Source organism: Pygocentrus nattereri, chromosome 10 (genome assembly GCF_015220715.1).
Source record: "Pygocentrus nattereri isolate fPygNat1 chromosome 10, fPygNat1.pri, whole genome shotgun sequence".
NCBI lineage: Eukaryota > Metazoa > Chordata > Actinopteri > Characiformes > Serrasalmidae > Pygocentrus > Pygocentrus nattereri.
The window spans coordinates 4,781,601-4,795,389 of record NC_051220.1 but is presented as its reverse complement, the minus strand read 5'-3'; the positions used below and the strand labels follow the sequence as shown (position 1 = coordinate 4,795,389).

Sequence of the window (13,789 nt, the reverse complement as noted above, 5' to 3'; positions counted from 1 at the left end):
CACCCACCTGAAGAGTAAGGACTCTTATGTCCATATGCTCTCTGTGGATTTCACATCTGCCTTTAACACCATGATTCCCCAGACCCTGGTGGTGAAGGCTGCACAGAGGACTGTTGGAGTCAGCCTTCCCACCACCATGGACATTTACACCTCCAGTTGCAGGAAAAGGGCCACTGGCATCATGAAGGACCCCACTCACCCAGCACACACACTTTCTTTCCCTCAGGTAGGAGGTTGCAGAGCATTAAGAGTAAAACAACCAGACTGAGGAACAGCTTCTTCCCTGAAGCCGTAAGACTCTTAAATCCCAATTAGACGTCACTGCAATGGCACTTCATGTCCACTTATTTATCTCTGCTGCTGTCCTGAATCAGTGACTCCACTATATCACCCCTACACGTCACTTTATTCAGCACCAGTATTAAGATGTACACCTTCTACCTCGTACTCATGCTGCTGTCTTGCATGCTGCTGTTATTTGCACCTTATTATTTATTGTTTATTGTTACTTTTGGGAGTTAACTGGGACCTTGAGTCCACCATTTCGTTCCACTTCATGTACCACATGTGATGCGAATGGCAATAAAGCCTTACCTTATCTTATCTTATTTGGATGGGTGAGTGAATACTTCTGGAAATATAGTGTACCTGCTGATGCTGAGATAAAAAGACTTTCAAAAGCTAGAACCTGAGACTACATCCACTTGGATTAGCATTGAAACCTTTATTTTGTAGAGGGTTACAAATGCATAAAATGCAAAAAATAAGATTTTGCTATTTTAGCATAGTCCAACGTAAATGTTGTACTTATCAGGAGTTGATAAACATAGAATCAATAATCAGTTTGAACTATTGCTCCATCTATTTTTTAAGCACATATCTGCCAATACATATATGATTCTGATATCACTGCGCGTCCCTAAAGTAAGGTGTACGCAAAATAAGCGAGAAACGGAGACAGACGCAACGTACGTAATTCTTCAGATCATTTAATCGTGTTTTGGTTGTACACAAGCTTTGCAGGATTGTCTTAAAAGGATGACATACATTTTAAAAAAGGCACCACAGTCTATTTTACAGTGTAGTTATTTTCTCTTCCTTTTTTGTTCTAAAAAAAAAAAAAGAATTAGCCCGTTTGTGATTTCAAGTGTAGCCTCAAAGACAGTGCTTAGCCAGCATGTATGTACAGCACGTAAGCAGACAAAGCAAGCGAGACATTGTAATGTGTTCATCTAGCAGCGTGTCCAATGTCGTCTGAAGAGTACATTTTATTACAAAAGCTAAAATACATGCTTTGTATTACAAGTGTATTATACAGTCATTATTGCATTAAAAAACACACCCAGTTATGCTCGAAAAAGCTCTCTCTGCTCGTCAACCCTAAAACCTACATCACAGTTCACAGATGTGATGATCGAGGGGGTAGCTTTACCCACACATTATACAACATCTATTGGGATAATCTTCATGTTGAGTCACAGCCAGTGTGACAATTACATAATTACAATTTTCATAATTAAATGTTAATAGTGTTAAATAGTTTGTCTGTATTTAAATGTTTATATGTCAATAAAAGTAGATTTTATACATACAGTTCGCTATGTAATATTTCTCTGTATTTAAATTTCCATCTCAATAAAAGTCATGAAACCGCGAATTTACTCGCTCTTCAATATTTCTCTATATCAAACTGCTCTGTTTGTGTCCGTCACATTTGTTTCAGCTCCACTGAATGTAAGTAGCACCTGGAATGCTTGGATTTTCTGTGGATCCATTTTTCTGAGTTTAAGATCATTCTGAGGATCTTAGGTGCTCAGCTCTAGTCTTGGACAGCCACAGCACTGGACAGTCCAGCGTTTCCTTTTCTCAAACACACTTCATTGAGAGCATCCTAATAAGTACGTTATATAAAAAAAAACACTGCCCCGCCCTGCGCTCTGTCTGTCCAGAACTGTCACTGGCCACCTTTTGGCTTAACGCCCAAGTCCCTGAAGGGCTATGAGAAGGTCCAGGCTTGACTGACTTTTTAACATGGAGAGCAGCCTGTTGTAGAAGAGATGGCTTGTTATTTTTGAGCTGAGTGATGTAGGAGTTATAGAACAGTGATATGGGGCAGTTTCAACAGGGCTTGAGAAAGCAGTGAAATATGCAACAAGTACATAACATTATGATGGAAATTTACAGTGAGTATATTCACCAACAGCTATTTACAAACTACATTACATCCTCCAGCCTTCATTATATGATGAATCACACCATCCTATACTCCGAAATATCAGAAACAAATGGGGCAGTCTGCTGTCCAGGTAACTATTGAGCTCATCTAAGTTTTCCATGTGATAAAGTAGAGAATAATTGTTTTCACCAAACTTTTCATTGCTTATAATGTTCATGTTGAACTTGATGAAGCTAAGACAGCTGACCAGGAACGGACCAGCCTACAGAAAATACAACCAGGGAGTGGACAAAGAACTGGTCAAATCGGTAATATCAAACTCAGAGATCAGAGCCATTTAGAGTGAATAATTAAACACAGAACTGAATATGCTAATACTGTTCTCCAAATAAACACTGTGGTCATAGTATTCATAACAGGCTCAGAGATGCTTGTATACATGTGTCAAATGAATCTGATATTGTGTCTGCTGTCACATTTACAACCCTGGTGGTTCCAGCCTTTCTGGCTTGTAGAAGTAAGTGATAAAAATCAGCACAACTGCTTACAACAACACCGAAAAACCCTTCATGAATCACTCAGGCCTTTAGGAAGACATTTCGCTAAGGGGTTGCCATCAGCCCTCTTGAATAAGCAGCAGGCTACAGGCTGTACACACACATTAATAGCATGAACCTATTACATCACTTATTCTTTCCATACTACCTTGACCACACAAAGCTAGAAGTAAGTCATGCTTGTGATGTACAATGTAAACAGTAGATTGATGTAAACTGCATTTAAAACACTAAAAGCAGCATGTGCAGATTACGGAAACCAACCACCAAGGTCCTTTGAACCGCCAAGATCACTGTGGTGCGAAGAATCTAAACACAGAAGCATCACAGTGTGTTTTTAACTCTTACAAGGAATACGTCAGCGTTTTTAACCTAATCCCCATCTGCCACATCTGTGCCAGTTACCATCAGAATCGGAGACAGAGGCCAATAAACATTACGATAGAAGCCAATGGCTAGCAGCTGAATTCCATGAATGAATCTTTAAAATACAAAACGACAACACTATAGTTACACTGTCTAATACACAACGAGGATGAGACAGATATGAAAGAATGTCTTATGAAAGCTGCGGCTGCCAAAGCGTGTTTTGAGCCAACAGGTTAACGCACTGGTATAATTGTCTACAGCATCCAATGGGATAAAATGACTGTTCATTACGAAGGAGGCAAATAAGTAAAACATTCACAATTTTCACTTTTTGGGAAACCAAAATTGGCCAAATTGATGTTCTCCAACACTAAGGGCAAAGTAATATCATATTCCACACAAAGGAAAGCAGCCATGGCACTAATGCCCACCAGATAGAACACAGTACGCCCATTTTAGCATCACTAAAATCACTGTTGGGTTTCAAATGTGTGTGTCAAATTCATTTAAAAACTCAGTCGCTGGATTTTAAAGCTATTTATGACTTAGCACCTTTGCACATCTCTGAATGCCTGACAGTGGCTGGCCTACTAAATATTTTAAGAATTAAGACATATAACCTTAATACGTCTGAAGATTTGGAGCTTGCTAACCCTCCATATTCATCAGGCTCAAAACACATTTTTAATAGACATGTATCACGCTGCTCGTTTTTTTAAATAATTATTTCAAAATATTTTTAGGTATATGAAATATATTTGTTTGCCTTACATTTTTTAAATAATTTGAATTATTTTATGCCATAAAATATATTCTTTGTTCATTTATTTTTTCTTACTTTTAGTAATTTATTCGTTTTTATCTTGATGCTTTTGTTTGCCATGTCTTTTATTTGTTCTGCAAAGTGATTCTGTAAAATGTTTTGAACTGTATTTCTTCCCTTTTGTAATTTACGGTACCTGCGGGAAGGGGGGGGGGTTACACCTGCCTCCCCCTCTCACACAATGCTACCAAAGTTGGAAGCTTCCTACGAGACGTAGCAACCAAGCTTCCTATGAGACTAGTGAAACGCCACCATATCAATGTCCCTGATTAGAACAAAACACTTGGAGGAGAACATTAACTTCTCTCTCATGTCAGCTAACAGATGCCTATGTTTGCTAGCCTCACACTGAATGTTGGGGGGAGAGGAAGGCAATCTAGTGGCCACCTAGAGAAAGCAAGGCCAATTATGCTCCCAACTATGGAAGGCTGAGCTATATTATAAATGTTCCTATATAAATAAAGTTGTGATTTTAACAGCTTGACAGATAACAGCTCTAGTCAGCGTTTAGTATTAATGAAACAAATTGAACAGGAAACAAAAGTGATACACCAATAAAAGAGTGTGAGTCAAACATTTGTTCCCCTTTCCCACACAACACTGTCATCTGACTCACTCTTAGGTTCACTGGACCTCCACTATTGAAGTCAAACGTGTTATTAGCGATATTTACAGATTAGAAAAAAACAGCGTGATTAAGCCATAAGGTCAAAGACTAATCTAGTCCAGGCTTAATCTACATACAGAAAAATGAAACCTTGTCCATGACGTATGTGAGGTGCTGTTTTCTGAGTGAGTGATACATTAAAAAAGTCTGATTCACAGATATCAATGTCATGAAGCACAGCTTAACGTGAGTATGCATAATGAAATAATCAAGCGGAAAAAAACCCCAACATAGAATCGTTTACTTAATGGACAAATGTAGTCAAGTACGCGAATGTGCATATTCTTCTCACAATCAATATAAAAATATGCAACTAAATAAGAGACTTTTCTTTCAAGGAACAGAACTATTGCCTTCACATCTATTGCCCTTCGATACATCTTGTTATATATGGATTCCATATATTCGTATTCGCCGATTTCCAACAGCACGTCAACATCGGTCACACCTGTTGAGTTTAAGCAGCATTTCCGTAAAGACTTTCACAAAGTCATGTAAGAACCTCAACAGAGCGAGGGAGTTCAAACACATCCGTTATTAGTTATTATTAATTATTACTGTTACTGCTTCGAACATGAACGTTTAGTCTGCCTTTCTGCTACTGGCACACATACAGTGTAAGTTAGCCATTATGCTAACTGTAAAGCGTTTCCCTGTGCAGCCTAATTCAAAAAAGCTAAGTAATGCGTTTCATTAAAAGCACACGAGTGAATGCATATGTTCGAGGGAAATGGGAGGAGGGTTACCGTTTGAAAATGCAAGAAGACAAAGCAATTAAGCTTTGCAACAACAAACGTATGCTTATCAAGGAAGACAGGTTTTTGAAGTGACGCTCTAGCAGCCCTCGACATGTACATCATATATATATACATACACACACACACACACACACACACATACATATACATGGACACACACAGCAAACTTCCCACAGGGCTCTAGCTCTAGCACCATCCTCAGACGATGTCTAGTATTACTATGTGAGGTACCGAAAATGCCATTAACAATTACACTCCACACATACACTATCCAAGCAGTGATGTTCCAACACTGTGCATCAGCCCAAACATTGGTGCTGGCATTGTGTACTGTATGATGTGTGTTACTGTCCGTCCCTTTCTCCCGCAGTCACGGGTCTGTAAGGTGCTGGTGAGCTCATATGGAGCGGCCTATTTATTCATATTCTGTCACACTAGCTTAGGAAAGTCATCCGTTGTGTCTGCGGTGGGTGCAGGGAGTGGACAGGTTTGGGGGTAACTGGCGCTGGGGTCGTTACAGTGATGCATGAGAGCCGAGCTGGGAGAAGAGCTTAGTGTGCAAACACTGTCCTTCTGCTGTCCTCCAGCAACATGAAACACGCACACATACAATGGAAGAGTGGGCGATATAGCAGAAATATTATATCATGATACTTATCACGATAAGACATTATCATAATAAACAACACACACAACTATTTTTTTTCTGCAGTTTGATGAGTCGAAACTCATTAGGGCCTGACTGATATACCAGCTAGCCGATTATATCTGTCCATACTGAGGTGCCACAGATTTATCAGTATCCAAAAAAAAGATAAAGTTCAGTTTAGGAACTGGGACAACTGAGAGCTGACAGTCGTATTTAACAATCCATAGCCGACAACTGACAATCGTATCAGTCCAGTAAAGCGCTGTTAGAGGGGAACTCTACTGACTCTTAATAATTCTGAATAATTAAATGGCTGAGATGTAAGTAAAGCCATTCAGAGTGGTTTGGTGTGAAACGCTCCATTCTAGAGAAACTTACCGACCAAGCTGTTCACAGTGGTAGTGATGGGAACCAGACGTCCACCTCTAACAGCCCCCTCACAGAAGGTTATTACATGAAATCCTGACACATTATTTTATAGTATAGTGATTAAGTTTTCACTTAAAATATATTTGAACATAGAGTGGTACATGGAGTAGGGCATTGTAAGGCAAAATGGTCCCCTAAGAAATCTTTTTTCCCAGATTTATGACTATTTCACCATCATCAAGACTACATATATATAATATATATATATATGTAGAATATAAAAACTCACTGGTTCACTGGTGGTTTTGGATAGTAAATAAAATGAATGTATTTGTGTGACACTGGGACCCCTGGTTCCCATCACCACAACTGTGAGTCCTGGCTAAACCTCTTTTTAACAAAAAAAAACTTCTGTAAGTGCTGACAAAATCCCAAATATGCTTAGAAAAGCTTACTGTGCTGTAATGTATCATAATAGTGATCGTCATATCGTCCACCACAACACACACATACACTCGCATGTGCTAATCACAAAATACACAAAGCAGACCGATATTCTCTCTCTCTCTTCCTCTGTGTCAAGTTCTCAGTTTCTCAGTTTTCCTTTTTTCAGCCACCTTTATCCCCAGGTAGAGGTACATGGATACATGGATACTGTACTGCATATCTTGCATATTACTGAAGAAAAAAAAAAAAGAAAAACACCTGAACAGTCCATCTAAATGCTATTGCGTTCTACACACAATAAGCAAATTCCTTCAGGTAGTGATTTGGCTACTCTTGCTTGACATTCATAATATAATACAACATACTATTCAATTGCTATAACCTTGCAATTCCCATCACATAGATCAATTTCATTTGGTGGTGGTAATGGTGGTGTTGATGGTGGTGGTGGTGAAGATGTCAAAGACAAATTCAGAATAGTCATAGTAACTTCAAGAGAAGTATGGCTGGCCCGCTACTCAATGTGAATGAGCATGTTTGCTCTTAAAATGGTCCAGTTTAAAAGAGTTAAAAACATTTTCTTTTGCATCTATAAAGAAGGTGAATTACAACTGTACAGTGTCTCTGTGGGTTTATACATTTTTAGAGCGAGTGTCTGCTTTCTCTCGTTTCTCGTCATTTTCTTTGCAGCCGACGGCGGAGTTATATCCAAGGAACAGATGCTCCTCTGACTGAGGCTTGATTCCACACACACACACGCACGCACGCATTCTCATAGCTCACAATCACAGGCCAGGTTTATTGCACAATTTGTGATGAAAATCTTTTCCCTGTTTCACTCCTTGTAAACGGTCTCTGGGTAAAGCAGAGTATTTCCCTTCTTTAAAGCTGGACTGCATGTATGTGTGTGTGTGCGTGTGTATGCTGTTGCGTATGTAAGGATCACGTCTTGTTCATGAGTTTAGCCAACATTTGCTGAATGTGTAGCCGGGAGAGGTTGAGTACGGAGTGCCGTGCTCTGGGGTTGCCTGGTAATACGGTCATGTGTCTGCGGTGGGCGTGGCGGTGGGCGGGACTGCTCTCAGCCGAGCGGCTGCGCTGAATGGCTGGCCCCCCGAGGGCGGGGTCGTGGGGGAAGGGTTCCGTCTCCATGGTGGAGGAGGAGAACACATACGACGCCAGTCTTCTCAAATGGGCGGGCCTCGGCAAAGAGTGTGGTGGGTGTGGCCTGTCCTCCTCCAACTGAAAGAGACCAATAAGAGCGGAGGGATCAGGCGGGGGAAAAAAAGACTAATGCGCGAAAACTAGTCAAAAAATGTTGTGTGCTTTATATACGTGTCTACATATGTGCGTGTTCCTGAAGCTATAACACGCAAAACACACACCAGAAGCACCAGCGAGATTCACTTCTTCCATATTAAGTAATGAGTGTCAAATGGGTTGTACATAATGTAGATATGTTCTTCCGATTATGAGGACAGGCTTAACTTAAAGACATATATTTGCTCTGCTTGTGATATACGTGAGGAAAATAGGTGAGTATATATTTGATGCTTGGAAGGAGCTGAGCTTTTCAGACAGACATCTGTGTGACTATGAAATGTGCAAATAAACCTTGCCTGTAAATTGTGGAGAGAGTGAGGCTGAGATTCCATACAGTCATGCCACAAATCACACACACAATCAGGCAGGCGGACAAACAAGGCTAAAAATAAAGGCATCCTCTCTCGTACACACAAGCTTACACTCACAAACACTCACACAACTCATGTGAATACAATTTTCACATCCACTCAGTGGACTGACACAGGCAATAAAACCTTAAAGAACAAAATTTAAGTTCACACTATTTGAAATAATAATATCTTTTACATTTTAAACATGAGCACTTCAAAGAGCCTCTCTAACATCTTCATCTTTTTCAAAAAATAAAGAACACATCACAACAGAATGCCATCTCTGAGTACTGGACTTGCTCACATAGATGTAAATACCTGAGAACCAAAATTTCATATACTATGTATACATGAACAACACATAACAATAACAGTCATACCAACACCAGATAATTATATACAAAAAATCTATGCTGGAGAGCAAGCATAGATTTTCTTTTTGGAGTGGGCAACAAAACATTTAGAACACAGAAACCTCTTAAAAGCCTTTTACTGCAAAGCTTTTAAGTCAATAATTACATACGCACAAATGGAAAAAATGGTCACCAAAAAAAGTTCAACTGATCAGAACCAAATGGCAGCTGAGGCTCAAACCCATACATGGACACATTCATTCACAACCAGCTCAACATCTCTTCACGGACAGATGAATGAGTGAATGAATTAAATCATTTTTCAACCAACCTCTTTAGGTTTGCCCTGAAGTTCCAATGCTAGTGCCACTAATAAGTGATTAATGCGTATATTCCACTAATTAGCATCATGTTAACTGGATGTTTGAATCATCACACACTTGTCTAACTTGCTTACGTAGCACATGATGCTAACTGGTGGGGCACAAGCTATAATCTATATAGCTGGTACTTGTTAGCTACAAGCAGTCTTCAGTGCAAATCTGAAGAAGGAAATGGTGTAGAGATAAATTCGATTTTTCACTATTTCCTTAACCCAAGACTACATGTGACCACACACAAACGAATCATCTGCCCCGCCCCACACGCAGACACACAAAGGTGCGTTCTTACCTGTCTATGTGGTCCGAATGGCTCGGATTCCCTCCTGTGCGGGCTGGTCTGAGGCAGCGAGTGACCTGGTGAATGGATCGTGCTTGGTCCCGCCCCCTCCTCTCCAGCCAATCCCATCATCCCTCGCTGCGTTTTGGGTCGGACTACAGCCTCTGCACCTCCTCGCCTTCTCCTCTCCTCATGCTCCTCCAGTGGACGTAGCTCCTCTGGCTCTTCATCGGTGGTGCCTGAAGTCGTTGGCTCTGCCCCCGGGTGGAAGTCCCTCAGCTCTGTCTCCTTATCAATGATGACCCACTCCCTACTGTCGAAATCCTCCTCCTCCGCCAGGGGCACAGAGCGTATAAAAGCATTGCTGTGGGCCTCCTGATCCCCATCACCCGACACATCATGGCGGCCTGCGGCCTGGCGGTCTACCTGGCCAGTGTCCAGCGAAAGCATTTGGGCCGGCTGTGAAGAGTACACATGCCGGGAGGGGGAACCCAGCATGTCCAGACGGGAGCTGTCACCAGAGAAAAAAAACAACAACATTGAGTTCAACTGCTTTATCTGTGGTACCAGAGATGAAAACTCTGCCAATAGAAGGAAATTTATCGCAGTATTAAATTTAGCAGTTCACAGGTTTACATTTGAAAACATGAGCTTATAAACTACAGCGAACTAGTGCAGCGGTAGACGGCGACCAGTTGCCTCTGACACAGTGTTTTCTCCTCAGTGGATGATGTGATGTTATTTTTTTAAGGGAATATTAGTTACAGGGAGATATCTTGTCACTGTTTCTAGCTAATGCAAAATAGTTGTCCTAGTTAGTTTTGCACTCACATCTCTGCCTTTAGCAGTGCATTCTTGGCATCACATTTACATTAAAATAATTATGTGATGCAGTGCAACCAATTATAAGATGCAGTGTAACCAATAAGCAAATAGAGATTTCAGGATCGCTACTGCAGTTTAATCAGTTAAGCTGACTGGTTGAGAAGCGCTCTAACCGTGCTGACATTTCTCCATGACATCACAGGTTTTTCACAAACATTACATCACTCCGCTAAGACACCGTTGCTAAGCAATGAGTTTGTAGTTCTTACCTTGCACACAAACAGAAAACAGACACTTTAAAGATCACATTTGACTAACGGCCGATTTGGTCAGACTCTGAAGATGAGACGACACTAAACTGTCGTCACCACTGAGCAGCTTTTCAGTCGGCAGCTGTAACAGAAGAACAGCTGAACAACCTGGAATCAGCCAGAAATTAACCCAGTATCATTCGCCTAACTTGTCTCATCTCGGAGCCTCGGACCGAGCTGTAAAACTGCCGCAATAAAAAACAAAAATCCTGCTCAGTGGTGACGACCGTTTGGGAAGTTAGTGTAAGGAGCTGGAGAGTGAATTGCCAGCTGTGCAGCGAGTGGCCGGAGTGCTCTCGACTTTGTGGGAACAGCATGAGGAAGGCTCTTTTCTGTTCCAGCATGACTGTTTACAGTGCACAAAGCAAGGTCCATAAAGGCAAGGCTGGGTGATTTTGGCCTGGTCCACACTGAGCCCTGACGTCAACCCAATGGAAACCTTTGGGATGAACTATAACGGAGATCGCAAGCCAGGCCATCTTGTTCAACATCAGTATGTGACCTCACAAAGGCTATTCTGGATAACTGGGCAAAAATTCAGACAAACAAGCACCAAAATCTTGTAGAAAGCTTCCCAGAAAAGTAGATGCTGTTATGGCTGCAAATGGGGACCAACTCTATATTAATGCCCACTTTGCAAATAAACAGAAATTGTGCACTAAAAAATAGAAAAAATGTATAATGGTATAGGAAATTGGTATATAAATACCTAATTCCCTGTAAGGATGAAGCTGAAGATGTTTAAATGGCTTCATTTAATGGGGTGTTTAAATGTTTGTACTGAATTGTAGTCTTTCCCCAAAATGGCACTTAAAGAATATTTCCCAAAGAAATGAGATACATACTTCTTGAGTAACCCTTAAAATTAGATTGAAAATTTGTGAGGTAAAAGACACACACACACACACACACACACACACACACACACACACACACACACACACACACACACACACACACACACACAAACTACTCACCGTTTGTCACAGGCGTCTCCCCTCCCATCTCCTCCAGACAGTCGGTCTGATTCAGGGCTGTTGACTCGACGATACCTGAGGGGCCGACCATGAGCCCCAGGGGATTCTGGGTCTCCAGCCCTTGGGGAGACGGGCCGCACCACTCCAGCTTGCTCCTCCTCCTCTGCATTTACCTGGGTCTGATAGAGACACCAAGTATGACATAAACAGCAAAGTCTGCAAAGTTATTTTGCTTTTGAATGGTACAAAATTCCATTACACTAAGATGATTCGTATGAATGCTTTTATTGCGATTATATTGCTAAGTGCTGCAATTGCAATAAACATCGCAATTTATTAGAACCATACTGGTGAATCAACAATGTGAGATGATAAACAAATAAAGCAGGATGGAGCCCTAATTTTGAAAATACAGCATACGGTACAGAGAGAAAGTATGCTATATGAATCTGATAAAAAAAAAGTAATAAAAACATAATCAATAATGTAAATGACAATGATTTCGTTTTACCTTATAAAATATTACCTTATCAAATATTACTGTCAAAAAACATTTAATTTATACCTTCAGTCTTTGAAATGAACACTTCCGATTTTTTGCAATAAGCATTCTGTTGAACTTATTTCAGTTATCAAATCAAAAAACAAGCGGGGCTTTTGAGAGAGACTGTGCATTTAGCAAGGCTGAATCCATACCTTACTGATACTGATCCTGAGTTTGTTGCGGTTGAAATCAGTGTCATCCCATGCCTCCCCACCAGGGTGAGCCAGAGCAGCCTCACAGGGCCTGATGGGTAATGGGACGGGTGGGGCATTCTCCTGGTCACTTAAGTGCTCGTCCTGCAGAACGTCATCTGTGTTCTCCCTTGGCAATTCACCAGGAACTGGGGTCACATTCACCACCCTGTGAAGAAGAGAATCAATAGCCAATCTGTTAAACAGAAAACAATTAGCCAAGCAAAGGTGACATTACAGTTAAATCAGAGTCTAATTATATGACTAGGATCACACTAGGATCAAAACAAACAAAAAAAACTGAAATAAAGCCACTATAGAATCAAATAAGTTTACATTTTTATCCCTGTGTAATGTAATAAATCAGCACAAATTAACTTTTAACAAATCAATGAGAACGAATGTCAATATCTCATTAGTAAAACAGCTGATATTTTTGTCCTGTAACTGACAGAATCTATTTCTGTTGTTTAAATTCTGCATTATTTTAATAAAGCATAAAGAAAATTCCATCTATACACTGTTGGATTTTTTTATTTTGTATATTTTGTAAAGTTTCCTAAGTTTCCCAACAGTTGAGTGGCTGCAACATAAAATTGACAAATGTCATGAAAATGTTCGCACGTGATCAGAAAACATAAAAATTCTGATGCTTGCAATTTCTTTTACTGGGCAACTAGAGGTCGAGTCTTCAATTAATATCTTCCTTCTAGAGAGGCAGACAGGAAAGAAGACCACATCTGAATATAAATTGCATTACAGAGCTTGGCGTACTTGCTATTTTGGCTGTGGATCAAGACAGAAAACCGTTCGAGGAAGGTTATAATGAGACGCTTCAAATCAATTAAATGAAAAGGACACAACTGCCAGGCAAAATTTAAAGTGGCTCTCAGACTTTGAATGGATGATGTTAAAGTTTTCTAGCTAAGTGCTGCTCTTTACTGGGAGTTCTTAAGGCAGTCTGGCTTTTTTACATAAATCTGTAAAGTGATGGCAGTTGTACTTTTTTTGTACTTCAGTTTTGCCACAATGCTGTAATCTACATCTTTTTATAGCTTTTAACTGTTGTTTTTGTGTGGGTGCCCAGTACTGAGGGCTCTGTTGCACATATGTGGGCATGCATTTTATTATGTGTGAAAGTATGTCTTGGCATCGCACAAGTTTGTTTATAAGTATGTGTGGGAATAGATATTGTCTTTCTGGGAAACAAATAACATATGGGGGTATATACTTCCAAACATACTAACATGCATGACCACATCTTTGCAACAAAACACTCAATACCCAACAGCCATACCGGGGAGCCACACAAAAACAACACCTAAATATGAAAAAACAAAGCTTACACAAAATCTCGCTTTTATTTTCCAAAAACTAATAATAGCCAAATGATTATCTTTTGTTTTCTGAGAGAACAGTACATATATGGCAAAATTA

At 40.3% G+C, this 13,789-nt stretch overlaps 1 protein-coding gene across 1 annotated transcript in view; it reads right to left on the bottom strand.

The window, feature by feature from the left end:
- The window catches only part of ttbk1b (tau tubulin kinase 1b), a 36,431-nt gene that overhangs the window by 6,711 nt on the left and 15,931 nt on the right, over window positions 1-13,789 (bottom strand). Inside the window, exons 11-13 of the mRNA XM_017702555.2 lie at window positions 12,314-12,521; window positions 11,618-11,796; window positions 9,517-10,015 (exon numbers count right to left, since the gene is read on the bottom strand). Of these exons, the coding sequence (XP_017558044.1) occupies window positions 9,517-10,015; window positions 11,618-11,796; window positions 12,314-12,521 (886 nt within the window). The remainder of the gene's footprint in view (window positions 1-9,516; window positions 10,016-11,617; window positions 11,797-12,313; window positions 12,522-13,789) is intronic.